The sequence below is a fragment of the Lontra canadensis genome, unplaced genomic scaffold (genome assembly GCF_010015895.1).
Source record: "Lontra canadensis isolate GAN:19392208 unplaced genomic scaffold, GSC_riverotter_1.0 scaffold42, whole genome shotgun sequence".
In the NCBI taxonomy this organism is placed as follows: domain Eukaryota; kingdom Metazoa; phylum Chordata; class Mammalia; order Carnivora; family Mustelidae; genus Lontra; species Lontra canadensis.
The window spans coordinates 211,645-226,207 of NW_022631036.1; the positions used below are offsets into that span (position 1 = coordinate 211,645).

The window sequence follows — 14,563 nt, forward strand, 5'->3', positions numbered from 1 at the left end:
CTAAAACCATCTTGAAGGCCAGTATTTTGTGAATACTACATTATTTGATTTTTGTTTATCTTAAGTAAGTTACAGTTAAGTCAACAGTTCTCTATATTTTCCTTAGTACTTTTTATTTTCACCAACACCCCCTTTCCAACCTAGCTGTAGGCCATCAAAACTAGGTTTACTCTTATATATGCCTCAACAGTCAAAAGGGCTTCCAGTTTCAAAGAAATTAATTAAAAAAAAAAACTCCCTATTCATCGAAAACTCATAAATACATTAAATCATTAAAGTTAAAAATTCTACAGTTTTTTTTTTTTTAACAAAACTTACTGTAGGTAGATATCATACACAAGAATATTGACTTCTAAATAGGGTATTGGGGAAAGCATGTGGTATGTTTCACATTATAATTCAAAACCAATTAGTAGCACTGTCCTAATTCACAGGACTGAATCCTCTAGGAAGTGGCAACAGAATTCCTTCATATATTAAAATGAGATTTACCCTGTTAACTGTGTTAACTAAAGAAATCTGTTTCAGTTTGACTACATAGGAGACAGATATACATAGTATAACACTTTACAGCCTGGAGCACCCAGGATTTTACCAATTAAAATAAACGTGCAGGGGCACCTGGGTGGCTCAGTGGGTTAAAACCTCTGCTTTCAGCTCAGGTCGTGATCCCAGGGTCCTGAGATCGAGCCCCGAATCGGGCTCTCCACTCAGCAGGGAGCCTGCTCCCTTCCCCCCCCACCCCCGCCCTGCCTCTCTGCCTACTTGTGATCTCTGTCAAATAAATAAAATCTTTAAAAACAAAACAAAAAAGTGCATACACATGCACACACACACACATTTACCTTTGATAAAGAAAGAGTAACTAAAATGTCAAATATACTTATTTGTGATTTGTGATGACACACTTGACAATCCCTGGTCCAGTAAGATTTAAAAAAAGGTAGGTACTCCAGAGTAACATGCAATATTTATAGACCTTCCCTCAAAACTCTTTACTACTAAAAAAAATTTATTCCAAAAAAGCTGGTTAATAGTCTCCTGATGAACCAAACCCGAAGTTCATACCTTGCTTTTCATAGCAGAAGAATACGGACCTAAAAACAATCCAGGTAAAATTTCCTAGGGGAAAAAAAAAAAGTTGAGATATTTACCATTAACAACTTAAATCTATACAAACTATGTACCATATAAGTGGATTTGTGGAGTATTTTCATAATTGTTATAGTAATTTGCTTTAAGAGTCTCATGCTCTACAGACTGAGCTAGCCAGGCACTGAGTAATTTGCTTTAAAAGCTTGTAATTTAGGGAACATTTCCTAGCCACACAGAGCAAATGACTGGGAAGAGAAATGGATATGTGTTTTATATATCAAATGAGACATTTAAAATTTAAATATAGTTCTGAAAAGTCAGATATCTGGGGGCGCCTGGATGGCTCAGTGGCTTAAGTCTCTGCCTTCGGCTCAGGTCATGATCTTAGGGTCCTGGGATGGAGCCCCGCATCGGGCTCTCTGCATTGGGCTCTCTGCTCGGCAGGGAGCTTGCTTCCTCCTCTCTCTCTCTCTCCCTGCCTCTCTGCCTACTTGTGATCTCTCTCTCTGCCAAATAAATAAATAAAATCTTAAAAAAAAAAAAAGTCAGATATCTGAACTTCTACAGTGCTTTTTATAGAAGCAGTTTGGGTAAAATTATCATATTATGTGACTCTTTTTTTTGAGAAAGGGGAGGGTAGAGAGACAGAGGTGGGAAGGAGAGAGAATCTTAAGCAGGTTCCCTGGCCAGCACAGAGCCTTAGGAGAGGCTCAGTCTCATGACGCTGAGAATCTGACCTGACCCAAAATCAAGAGTCCCAGTGCTTAACTGACTGAGCCATATAGGTGCCCCTATATGACTGTCCTTCATATTAATAAAAATCTCTAATTTTACTTATAGTCTCTACGATAGTTTAGAAATAAAATAGGCATAAAGAAAATTACCCCTTTGGAATTACACAAAACCTTATTCAGCCAAATCAAAAGTAGGACAAGACACAAGATTAGAACTGTTGTTACTTATTGTTAATAAAAGTATTATTGCAAAGTTTAAAAAAGACCAGTATCAAATGTTTGCCTACTGACAAGAGTTTCAACAATTTTAAATAAATACCTTCCAAACACTGGATTAAAATTTATTCTATGTAAATTCAGTATAGAAAGATTTTAGTTGGGCTATATCATATCCTAGATATTAATACAGTGTAATTTTTCAGTTCAGTTCTATGAAAATTGTTACTATTTGTGTAGAGGTCTGATTTCTCCTACCAGCTTCTTGTGGGCAGAAATTACATTTAATCATCTTTGCATTCCCCACAGCACTAAGTAAAATGCCTCATAAGTACTCAGATACTTTTAAAAAGAGAATTTTCACTAATAGAGAAAAGAAATAGATTTTTATAATTCAAGGTACTCCTGGGAACAGGAGACACTGATTGATTCTGGGGTTGGCAGAGTGACTGTAAATGGTAAGAAATGCAAAAGAAAAACAAACTGCTATGAGGGTTAACTATCATTTTATCATTCCATTTGGGGAATATTCCACTCAGGCTTCTGGAGGACTTCATTATGGAAGTTGACTGGAAATCAGACATAAAAAGGAACAATTATTCAAGAGTGATCTGCTTTATAGTCAATTCTTTTGGACTTATCTAAACTAGACATTCAAAGAAAACAGTTTTCAAAAGGAATAAAATATTGTACCCAATTTTTCAGATAAGGAAAAACAAAGTGATTCTTTAAGCATATACACATATTACTATGTCCATGATTCTAATCTAAGGAAGAAAGGCAACAATTCATTTCCCATCTTTTTAAGAACCATGATTAACCTTAAATAACCTTGATTTTTAAAAATACTTAATGATGAACCTACAGACCATGAGCCAACAGGTCTCAAATCCTTTGTGAAATTAGATTATTTAATAATGATAATAGTAATACATGTGGTTTGAATATTATCTTACCTGCATCTCTCGTCTCATAGGGTAGGTCCATTCCTTAACAATGGAAAGAAAACACAAGAATAAAAGTGAATGACAAAAAAAAGTTACCCAATTAAAAGTTAAAGATGTGACATACAAGTGTATGGATTTTTTGAAAAAATACATTGTACTTTAAGAATATTCTATAGAGGGGTGCCTGGGTGGCTCAGTGGGTTAAAGCCTTTGCCTTCGGCTCGGGTCATGATCCCAGGGTACTGGGATCGAGCCCCGTATCAGGCTCTCTGCTCAGCAGGGAGCCTGCTTCCTCCTCTCTCTCTGCCTGCCTCTCTGCCTACTTGTGATCTCTGTCTGTCAAATAAATAAATAAAATATTAAAAAAAAAAAGTCTTTAAAAAAAAAAGAATATTCTATAGATTGTTAGCTTTGCAAACACTTCAAAATTTAAGTTAAAAGAAACAATGATTAAGGGGCAGCCTGGGTGGCTCAGTCGGTTAAGCATCTGCCTTCAGCTCAGGTCATGATCTCAGGATCCTGAGATAGAGCTCCACCTCATGCTCCCTGCTCAGTGGGGAGTCTGCTTTTCCTTCTCCCTCGGCCTCTCTCCCCTGGTTTGTGTACTCTCTCTTTCTCTGAAATAAATAAAATCTTGGGGGGGAAAAAAAAAGCAATGATTAAGGTATTCTTTAAGTAACTATGCTTCCAAAATTACGATTATGTTACTTCGTACAGTGGATGGGATAGCTATTAAAGAAATTTCTCCCCAAAACTGATCCTCCAAATCAGAAATGCCAAAGAGCCTTCTTGTGATTCATGTCAACTTTAACCAACTGGCAGCAGATAGCTAAAACACTGTGTGAGGAAAGACTTAAGAAGAGTACTGTGATCAATGAGCAGTTTATGTAATGGATGAAAGAATGTTAAATCATAGGTATTTGCCATCCCTGATCTAAACCACTAAATGGTTATCAAACAGCCTTTTTCATATCTCACTTGGGCTTGATCTGTCTTTTAGCAGTCTGATTCCCTTTAAAGATACACTTTTTGAAAGTATAGCATTTATTCTCTCTTTGGAATGCAGACCAAAGTAAACAAGTTGGAAAATAAAGCACATGTCAATGCAAAGGACAGAAAACATTTAAAAGGTAAAGGGGCGCCTAGATGACACAATCAGTTAAGCACCTGATTCTTGGTTTCAGCCCCAGCACCTCTGCACTCAGCAGAAATCTGCTTGAAATTTTCTCTCCCTCTCCCTCTGCCCGTCCCACTTGTGTGTGTGTATACCCTCTCTCTTGCTCTCCTCTCTCTAACATTAATAAATGTTAAAAAAAAAAAAAATGGGAAGGGCGCCTGTGCGGCTCAGTGGGTTAGGCCTCTGCCTTCGGCTCAGGTCATGATCTCAGGGTCCTGGGATCGAGCCCCATGTCGGGCTCTCTGCTCCTCAGGGAGCCTGCTTCCTCCTCTCTCTCTCTCTCTGCCTGCCTCTCTGCCTACTTGTGATTTCTGTCAAATAAACCAATAAAATCTTAAAAAAAAAAAATGGGAAAAGAGGAGCACCTTGGTGGCTCAGTCGGTTGAGCACCTCACTCTTGATTTTGGCTTATTTTGGCCCAGGTCATGGTCTCAGGGTCCTGGGATCAAGCCCTACATTAGGCTCCTTGAGAGGTAGCGAGTCTGCTGGAGATTCTCCTCCTCTCCTTTTGCCCCTACCTCCCCAAAATAAATAAATAAATCTTTTCTAAAAAATAAAGAAAAACTTGGAAAAGAAAAAAGCAGTTACAATGAATTGATAAGAAGAATCAAATATAGTACAGATAGTCCTCATTCGTAAACAGACTGCATCCCAAAAGTTTCTAACTTGGTTGCTTACAACTTAGAATTTAAACAGAAATGAGGTTTCTAAAGTTAAAACTGGAAAAGCTTTTTAAAAAATCCTTTATTTTCAGGGGAAAGGAATTAAGGGATACAAACTTCCAGTTATAAAATAAGTCACATGGGGTGCCTGGGTGGCTCAGTTAGTTGGGGAACTGCCTTCGGCTCGGGTCATGGTCCTGGAGTCCCAGGATTGAGTCCCACATTGGGCTCCCAGCTCTGTGGAGCGTCTGCTTCTCCTTCTGATCTTCTCCCCTCTCATGCTCTCTCTCACTGTCTTTCTCTCAAATAAATAAATACAATCTTTAAAAAATAAAAATAAAATAAGTCATGTGGATGAAAAGTATAACATCAGGAATATACCCAATAATTTGGAATAACTTTGTATGGTGACAGAAGTTAACTACACTTATGGTGAGCAATGGGCAATGTACAGAACTGTCCAATCACTATGTAATATACCTGAAACTAATATAACATTATATGTCAATTAGAACTACCCTACAACCCAGCAATTACACTACTATGTATTTATCCAAAGGATACAAAAATAGAGATTGGAAGGGCACATGCACCCCAATGTTTATAGCAGAAATGTCCACAATAGCCAAAATATGGAAAGAGCCCAGACGTCCATCGACAGATGAATGGATAAAGAAATGGCATGTATACATAAGGGAATATTACTCAGCCATCAAAAAGAATGAAATCTTACTATTTGCAGTGATGTGAATGGAACTAGAAAGTATTGTGCTAAGCAAAATAAGTCAGTCAAAGAAAGACAACTACCAAATGACTTCACTCAGATGTGGAATTTAAGAAACAAAACAGAGGAACATAGGGAAAGGGAAGGAAAAATAGAATAAGAAAAACAGAGAGGGAGGCAAACCCTAACAGACTCTTAACTACATGGAACGAACTGCGGATTGATGGGTGGAGGAATAGGGTAACTGGATGACGGGCGTGAAGGAGGCACTTGATGTACTGCACACTGGGTGTTATATGCAACTGATGAATCAACTAAATTCTACCCCTGAAACCAGTAACATACTATACATTAACTAAATTTATTTTAACTCAAAATGTTATTTTAAATGCTTTGTGACTGAAATAATTCACAGAAAATATGTGCCTTGTTAAGCCAATTTCCAGTGAATGCTGGATGCAGACAATTTCTACAACTATATATAGTGACATGCTTAGAAGTACATTTGTGGGGGCACCTGGGTGGCTCAGCTGATTAAGGGTCTGCCTTCAGCTCAGATCATGATTCCAGGGTCCCAGGATCCCTTCTCAGCAGGGAGTCTGCTTCTCCCTCCCCCTCCTCAGGTGCACTTGCTCTCTCACTCACTCACTCTCTCCCTCTCAAATAAATAAAATCTTTAAAAAAAAAAAAAAGTACATCTGCATATCTATTCTTCTAATCTAAACTGAATTTAAGTAAAATTAACAAATAATGAAGGGGTGCTTGCCTCAGTCAGTTAAGTGTCAAACTCTTGTTTGTCTCAGATCATGATCTTGGCGTCGTAAGATCAAGCCCTGTATCAGGTTCTGCGCTCAGTGGAGTCTGCTTTTCTCCCTCTCCCTCTGCCCCTTCTACCTATCCAAAAAAAAAAAAAAAAAAAAATCAAACAAACGCCTTTTCACTTTTAATTTTAGGATTACAGAAAAGTTAAAAATAGTACAAGGAATTCCCTTTACCCTTCACCTAGATTTTCCAAGTCAGAAAAGTATTTTTAACACATAAGGTAGAAATGTTATACCTCTGTAACAGAAATCTAAGCTAGGATGCAATGGGGAATTATTCATATCAGAGGGCTGCAAGCTATCAGAAGGGAGGAGGGGAAAGGGGGAAACGCAGAAAAGGGGGGAAAGAAAGTGTCTGTTTTGTAGAACAAGAAGCTGTGGTTAGGTGTTCCACCAGATACCCTCTTCTGTGAGCCAGTCTGAGCCAGTTTGGAGGTGACATCCTGCAAAGAAGCCCCCCCTGAGTTGCCCTAAAGTTACCTCTGGCTCATTAGAATACTAATATCTCCTCCCAAGGGTGAGATTTTCCAACCATTTTTTTTTTTTTAAGATTTTATTTATTTGACAGACAGAGATCACAAGTAGGCAGAGAGGCAGGCAGAGAGAGAGAGAGAGAGAGAGGAGGAAGCAGGCTCCCTGCTGAGCAGAGAGCCTGATGCGGGGCTCGATCCCAGGACCCCGGGACCATGACCTGAGCCGAAGGCAGAGGCTTTAACCCACTGAGCCACCCAGTTGCCCCCCAACCATTTTTTGAACATACAATGTACACACTAGCATGGTGACATACTAAGCATGAGCAGTTGAAACCAAGTGCCTAGCTAACAAAATGTGTAAGTTCCTTAATGTATCAAGCTCCCTGGCCCTGCTCCCTAGCACACAGAATAAATGTTTCATGGATGAATCCCAAGAGGAGACAGACAGTATTTTGAGAGCCATTTCCCTGTCTCCTTGTGACAAGTAATAAAAACTCTTTGCTTTCTTTTCTTTTCTTTTTTTAGAGAGAGGAGAGAGCAGAGGGAGAGGGAGAGAGAAAAAATCTTAAGCAGGCTCCAAAACCCTGAGATCACCACCTAAGCCGAAATCAAGAGTCAGACACTTCAGTAACTGTGCCACCCAGGTGCCCCAAAACTCTTTGCTTCCTTGGGTTATGTTCAATATAATGCACCTTGAGCAGCAAACCTCTTGAATTTGGCTACAGAAAAGACAGAATAGTACTCCTGCAATATAGTCAGCAATTTTTCTTTTTAATAAAGAAGAGAAACAAAGTACTTTTTTGTCTTTAACAGATCCTGGCAATGTGATATTAGTAGGCTATAAGCCCCAATAAGTTATATCAGGAGAGGACCTGCTGATCTTTCATGGCCTTGTATATCTGTTCTTTTAAAATGGACGTATAAAAGAACACACAATGAAGTGTTAAAATGCCCAAATCTGAATGTAGAGCTCAATAAACTTTCAGAGGCAATACAACCATGTAATCACAACCCAGATCAAGATTTTCGTCATCTCAGGGGTGCCTGGGTGGCTCAGTTGTTAAGCGTCTGCCTTCAGCTCCGGTCATGATCTCAGGGTCCTGGGATCAAGCCCCACATCAGGCTCCTTGCTCAGTGGGGAGCCTGCTTCTCACTCTCCCACTCCCCCAGCTTGTGTTCCCTCTCTCACTGTGTCTCTGTCAAATAAATAAAAATAAAATCTTAAAAAAAATTTTTTCGTCATCTCAGAAAATTCCCTCCTCTTCTCCGTCAATATCCTCTCTTCAGAGGTGACCACTGACTGCTGTCACTATAGATTAGTTTTGCCTATTCTTGAACTTAGTATAAATGGAATCACAACAGTACTATTTTGTTTGGCTTCTTTCACTCAACCCAATGTCTGTGACATTCATCCATGTTGTCTGTCACATGGCTGGCTCAGTTGGAAGAGCATGTGACTCTTGATCTTGGGGTTGTGAGTTTGGACTCCACAATGGGTATAGAGATTACTCAAGAAAATAAAATCTTAAAAAAAAGGAAGGGGGGTGAGGAGGAGTAACAGGGTCATGGACACTGTGGAGGGTATGTGTTGTAATGAGCACTGGGTATTATATAAGACTGATGAATTACAGACCTGCACCCCTGAAACAAATAATACATTATATGTTGCTGGGTTTTTTTAAATTTGAGACACAGAGAGAGAGAACACATAAGCGGGGAGGAGGATCAGAGAGAAGGAGAAGCAGCCAGATACGGGTCTTGATCCTGAGATCACAACCAGAACTGAAGACAGAGGCTCAGCCGACTGAGCCACCCAGGTGCCCCTATAAAATATTACATATTAATTTTTAAAATATCAATGGAATTCCTAAGTCACCGAGTAGGCCTATATTTGGCTTTATTAGACACTGCCAAAAGTTTTCCAAAACCAATTTACATTCCCATCAGCCATGTAAGGGAGTTCTAGCTGTTCCACATCCTTACGTTGGCCTTATTTAAAATGATACTGTATATGTAAGACCTAAGACAAAGCACAGGACCTGATCAAAGAGGGAAGTAAGATCAACACCAAAAAGCTGAGTTCCCAAAAGGCAACATTCTCATTGAATGATAAACTGGGGAGATTAGGGAGGGAGGAGAATTTACCTCATCCCCATAGAAATGAGTACTCTTGCCTTTCTTAGCTTTGAGTCTGAGCAAAATGCGGTGGTAACAGTGGGTTGGGATCTTCCTAACCACAATCTGGCCTTTGCTCAACTTTGGCATTAAAATTCAATTATTTTTGTGAGGCCAAGTGAAAATTCAATGTCAGGTGGTCCTAGGTAGATAGTGTCCATTGGTTTTTGGGAGAAGCAAATGCATTTTCTTTCTGGAGAAGCATGCCCTAAACCTAGATCAGAAATAATTCACAGAGATAAGTTTAAACGAGCTCACAATTAAAAAAAAAAAGAGGAAATGACCACCATAAAAAATAGATACAACTGAATCACATTCACAAAGGCTGCAGATATTAGGACAATGAAAAATACAATACATTTAGAGTATCAAAGGTATGCGAGCATCAAAAGTATGAGCAAGGATTAAGAAATTTATTTTTTAAGAGAACCAAAGGGTATATGAAGAAATGAAAAAACACAAATGAAATTAAAAATTGGTGGGACAGGCTAAATAGAAGAAAGGTTGTAGTTAAAGAGAGAATTTGTGGGGCAGCTGAGTGGCTCAGTGGGTTGGGCCTCTGCCTTTGGTTCAACTCATGATCTCAGGGTCCTGGGATCAAGCCCATGCAGCAGGCTCATGGCTCAGCAGGGAGCCCGCTTCCCCCCCCCTCCCGCCCCAAGCCTTTCTGCCTGCTTGTGATCTCTGTCAAATAAATAAATAAAATCTTAAAAAATAAAGACAATTTGTGAACTGGAAAACAGAACTGAAGAAATGACCTAAATTCAGAGTTGGAAAATATGATCACTTAATACACATATAAGATAGAATTTAAAAGTCCAACATTCATAAAATCTAAGTTCCAGAAGGAGGATAGAGAAAATAGATATATTACTGAAAATTTTCCAAAACTGGCTAAAGACACCACACTTCGGAAATAAGCAACCCACTAAATCCCAAGCAAGATAAGGGTAAAGAAATACACAGGTAAATAGCAGTATACCAAACACAAAGCAGAATTTCTTTTTCCAGACTAAAAGCAAACACAGGAATGGAAAAGAAGAGTCTGAAAGACCTTCACATATGCAGCCAATTAATTTCCCGAAAGACAACAAGGCAATTCAATTGAGGGGGAAAAAGTCTTTCAACAACCGGTGCTGGAACAAGTAGATATTTATCTAGAAAATATTTGTCTAGTAAATAAAATGAATTCTGATCCTGACTTCTCTCACCACTCCCATCCCAAACCCTCCGCACACATAAACATCTTGCCTGTCTTCACTGTTTCATCTATTTCCAACACTTGATGACAGGTGCCTGGCACATAATAGGTATTCAATACATACTTGATGAATAAATGGGAAAAAAAAGTGTGTATGTATAAACACAAATGCAAAAATGACAAAACTTCTAGAAGAAAACAAAGAATACATTTACAACCTTGGAAAAAGCAAAGATATCTTTAAAAGGGCACAAGAGATTTTTTTAATTAAAAAAAATTATTGGGGCGCCTGGGTGGTTCAGTGGGTTAAAGCCTCTGTCTTCAGCTCAGGTCATGATCCCAGGGTCCTGGGACAGAGTCCCATGTCAGGCGCTCTGCTCAGCGTGGAGCCTGCTTCCTCCTCTCTCTCTGCCTCCCTCTCTGCCTACTGTGATCTCTATCTGTCAAATAAATAAAATCTTAGAAAAAAAAAAAATTAGTGGGGTGCCTGGGTGGCTCAGTGGGTTAGAGCCTCTGCCTCCGGCTCAGGTCATGATCCCAGGGTCCTGGGATCGAACCCCGCATCGGGCTCTCTGCTCAGCAGGGAGCCTGCTTTCCTCTCTCTCTCTGCCTGCCTCTCTGCCTACTTGTGATCTCTGTCAAATAAATAAATAAAAATCTTTAAAAAAAAAATTATTAAGGGCCACCTGGGTAGCTCAGTGGGTTAAGCATGACCTTCCACTTCAGTCATGATCCCAGCAGGGAGTCTGTTTCTCCCTCCCCCTGTTCTTGTGCTCTCACTCTCTCCCTTTCTCTCTCTCCCTCTCAAATAAATAAAATCTTTAAAAAAAATTTATTTAAGGGAGAGACAGCATGCAAGCACATAAGCAGGGGAAAGGTTAGCGGGAGAGAGGGAGAGAATCCCCAAGCACACACACTTCCTGCTGCGCGAGTAACCCTACAAGGTTACCCACAAGGGGCTCCATCTCAGGATCCTGAGATCATGACAATTATCACACAATGAAATAGTGTTCAGTAACAAGAAAGAATACTACTACTCCTAAGCACAATATAGGTGACTTAATATTCTGTTCCATGAAAAAAGCCATAAACAAGAGCACCTTGGTGGTTCAGCCGAGACGTTAAGTATCTGACTCTTGGTTTCAGCTCAAGTTGCAGTCTCACCAGTAGTAAGATCGCACCCTGAGCCAATGCCCTGGGTGACATACTCAGCGGGAAGTCGGCTTGTAGATTTTCTCCCTCTGCCCCTCCCCCATTCACACACACACACACACACACACACACACACAAAAAGTCATAAACAAAAGAGTCCATTTTACATGTCCCATTTATATGAAGTTCAAGAAGAGATAAAACTAAACTGCAGTTACAGAAATCATAATACTCATTGCCTATTTGGAGCCTGCTTAATACTGTCCCTCTTTCTCTGCTTCCCCCCAAAGAAAAGGTACTGTTTTCTCTATTTTGCATTTCTACTTTAGGTACAGAGAGCCTAATAACTTAACTTTGAGTCTAAACAGCTGACTCCAGAAACACTGACACTATAAAGCCTCTCAATGTAAGAAGGAACTATGTAGCAGACAGAGTTGTACTAAACAAATATTGACTGGGGCAACCCCTTCCGTCCGCTCCCTCCTTGGGAGCTTTGTACTATCACTTTGGCTATCACTCAATAAACCTTGCTCTGCTGCCCATCAAAAAAACCCCCAAAACCAAAAAATAAATAAATAAAAATAAACAAATACTGACTGCATACAATGATGATTAGCCTATAGGGATTAACAGAAATAAAGTATATAGTTTCCAAGCCAGTACAGGGGAAAATGTAATCAATTTTTTAAAAAGATTATTTATTTATTTATTTATTTATTTATTTATTTATTTGACAGAGAGAGAGAGAGAGAGAGAGAGAGCGCGCGCGATCTCACAAGTAGGCAGAGAGGCAGGCAGAGAGGGAGGAAGCAGGCTCCCTGCTGAGCAGAGAGCCTGATGCGGGGCTCCATCCCAGGACCCTGCAATCACAACCTGAGCTGAAGGCAGAGGCTTTAACCCATTGAGCCACCCAAGCGCCCCTGTAATCAATTTGTACAAAATGAATGAATGCGCATTTGATTTACCAATATGTTATAACCGTTTTACACTAAAAAGTTTTAAAGAACTTAAGCCAAAAATTCTGTCATTTTCATCATGGTACCCCTAACATTGAGCATAGTGTCTGCTACAGAATAAGCACATGATAGATGTACATTATGGATATATACGGTGCTTCCCCCCCCCCTTTTTTTTTTTTAAAGATTCCTGATTAGTCTAATAGTCTTATCTTCCTGAAGAAACTTATGAGAGTTGCAAGAAAGAAGAAAAGCAATTAAAGAAATGTGACTTTTGGGGCACCTGGGTGGCTCAGTGGGTTAAAGCCTCTGCCTTCGGCTCGGGTCATGATCCCAGGGTCCTGGGATCGAGCCCCGAGTCAGGCTCTCTGCTCAGCAGGAGCCTGCTTCCTCCACTCTCTCTGCCTGCCTGCCTGTCTACTTGTGATCTCCATCTGTCAAATAAATAAATAAAATCTTTTAAAAATAAAAAAATAAATAAATAAATAAAAAGAAATGTCTACTTTTGAGTTTATCTAAAATAAAATTTCTAAACTGTGCATGAAAAAACAAAAACATGGGGCACCTGCGTGGCTCAGTTGGTTAAGCGACTGCCTTCGCTCAGGTCATGATCCCGCAGTCCCAGGATCGAGTCCCACATCAGGCTCCCTGCTGGGCAGGGAGTCTGCTTCTCCTCCTGACCCTCCCCTCTCATGCTCTCTCTCACTCTCCCAAATAAATAAATAAAATCTTAAAAAAAAAAAAAAAAGAAAAAGAAAAAACAAAAACAAAAATAGGAGGACACATATAGTGAAATGATGTACATATATTCCAGGGAATATCTGGACCTGTATATGCTAGAAGGCACTCAAAGACACAGAATAAATGTGCTTCCTTCTGGAATATCAATTTTACCAAAAGATTTTTTTTTTTTTTTTGGAGAAAAAGTGTTTTAGGGGCACCTGGGTGGGTCAGTTGTTAAGTATCTGCCTTCGGCTCGGGTCATGATCCCAGAGTCCTGGGATATAGCCCCTCATCAGGCTCCCTGCACAGCAGTAAGGCTGCCCCCCAAACCCCCCACCTCGTGTTCCTGCTCTGTCACATAAATAAATAAAATCTTTTAAAGAAAAGAAAAGAAAAGAAAAGAAAGAAAAAGTGTTTTCACTGGCTGGCCACTAATCTTTATTTTTATTCCTTTTAAAACAAACATGACCAAATGGATAGAATGCAAAGCTTACTTGAAGTTTTAAGTGAAGTAAGAGGCTTCAAAGAAATTTTGAGCTCCCAAAAGACTGTATACAGTAGAACATGTATGCTGTATTTCTATAAGGAAGATATTATAGGAGTAAAAAGCAAGTTGTATTGCAGGAGAGAACGGAAAATTACTCCTATTCACCGGACAAAAAAGCACATAGCCTACTTTTGTGAGCATCAGACTTGCTGTAATAGGCATGGATCCTCTGAAATCTCAAAGGCTTTCTCTCACAGAAAATTTCATTAAACTATTCCTAGTGCTAGAATTAAATTTTGATCTCAAGCTTCTACCCTCTTTGTTTACCTAGCCCTGATACCTACCCTACAAATCTTAATCCTGTCTTGTCTATCAGTTCTGGTAATGCCTTTAGCATAGTAGATCAAGATGTTAAGTCATTCATGCTCACTGTCTTGCTCTACCAGATGTCCATCTATCTGAACATATCTCTAACAACCACGTCTTGCCTGTATCACAATCTTAATCTCAGCCTGCCCACACTGCTGCTAAAATCCATCACTTTAGAGATGGTAGTGGTAATGGGGCAGATTCCCAATGATCTATTGAGAATTACTACTGTACTTAATTAGTAGAATCAGTTTCCCAAACTCCCAATGACTAGCCAAACAGTCCCCACTATATTTTTCAAACCAAAGCAAGCTACCTAACCAACATAACCCTAATTGTGAAACACACTCTGCTTCTGATGAAAATTAATTCATAAGTATCATTCAATCATCAATATGTGCTAAAAGGTATGGCATATTAAAACATCTTCCATGTTCTCTCCTCCTTCTCAGACAAATGTAATTACATGAGCTATCAAATTGCACTTAGGGGACAGAAAAATGTTCAAAGATCAGTAAATAAGTAAATAAACATAGCAAAGAATATAGGCTGTAACCATTAGATAAAATAAAAACTTAATTCTTATTTTCAGATGGATCAGGCTGGATGAAACATAACAACCTTTAGAAACACCAAGACAGATTATGAATT

The 14,563-nt window shown here is 39.4% G+C and overlaps 1 protein-coding gene across 3 annotated transcripts in view; it reads right to left on the bottom strand.

Annotated features, from left to right (window-relative positions):
• Positions 1-14,563, bottom strand: part of STYX (serine/threonine/tyrosine interacting protein) — a 41,025-nt gene that overhangs the window by 22,340 nt on the left and 4,122 nt on the right. For 2 of the 3 annotated variants that reach the window (XM_032871090.1, XM_032871089.1), the window contains exons 2-3: positions 3,002-3,034; positions 1,069-1,122 (exon numbers count right to left, since the gene is read on the bottom strand). In XM_032871090.1, coding sequence (XP_032726981.1) covers positions 1,069-1,122; positions 3,002-3,034 — 87 coding nt within the window. The remainder of the gene's footprint in view (positions 1-1,068; positions 1,123-3,001; positions 3,035-14,563) is intronic. The other variant, XM_032871091.1, reaches the window with a different exon arrangement.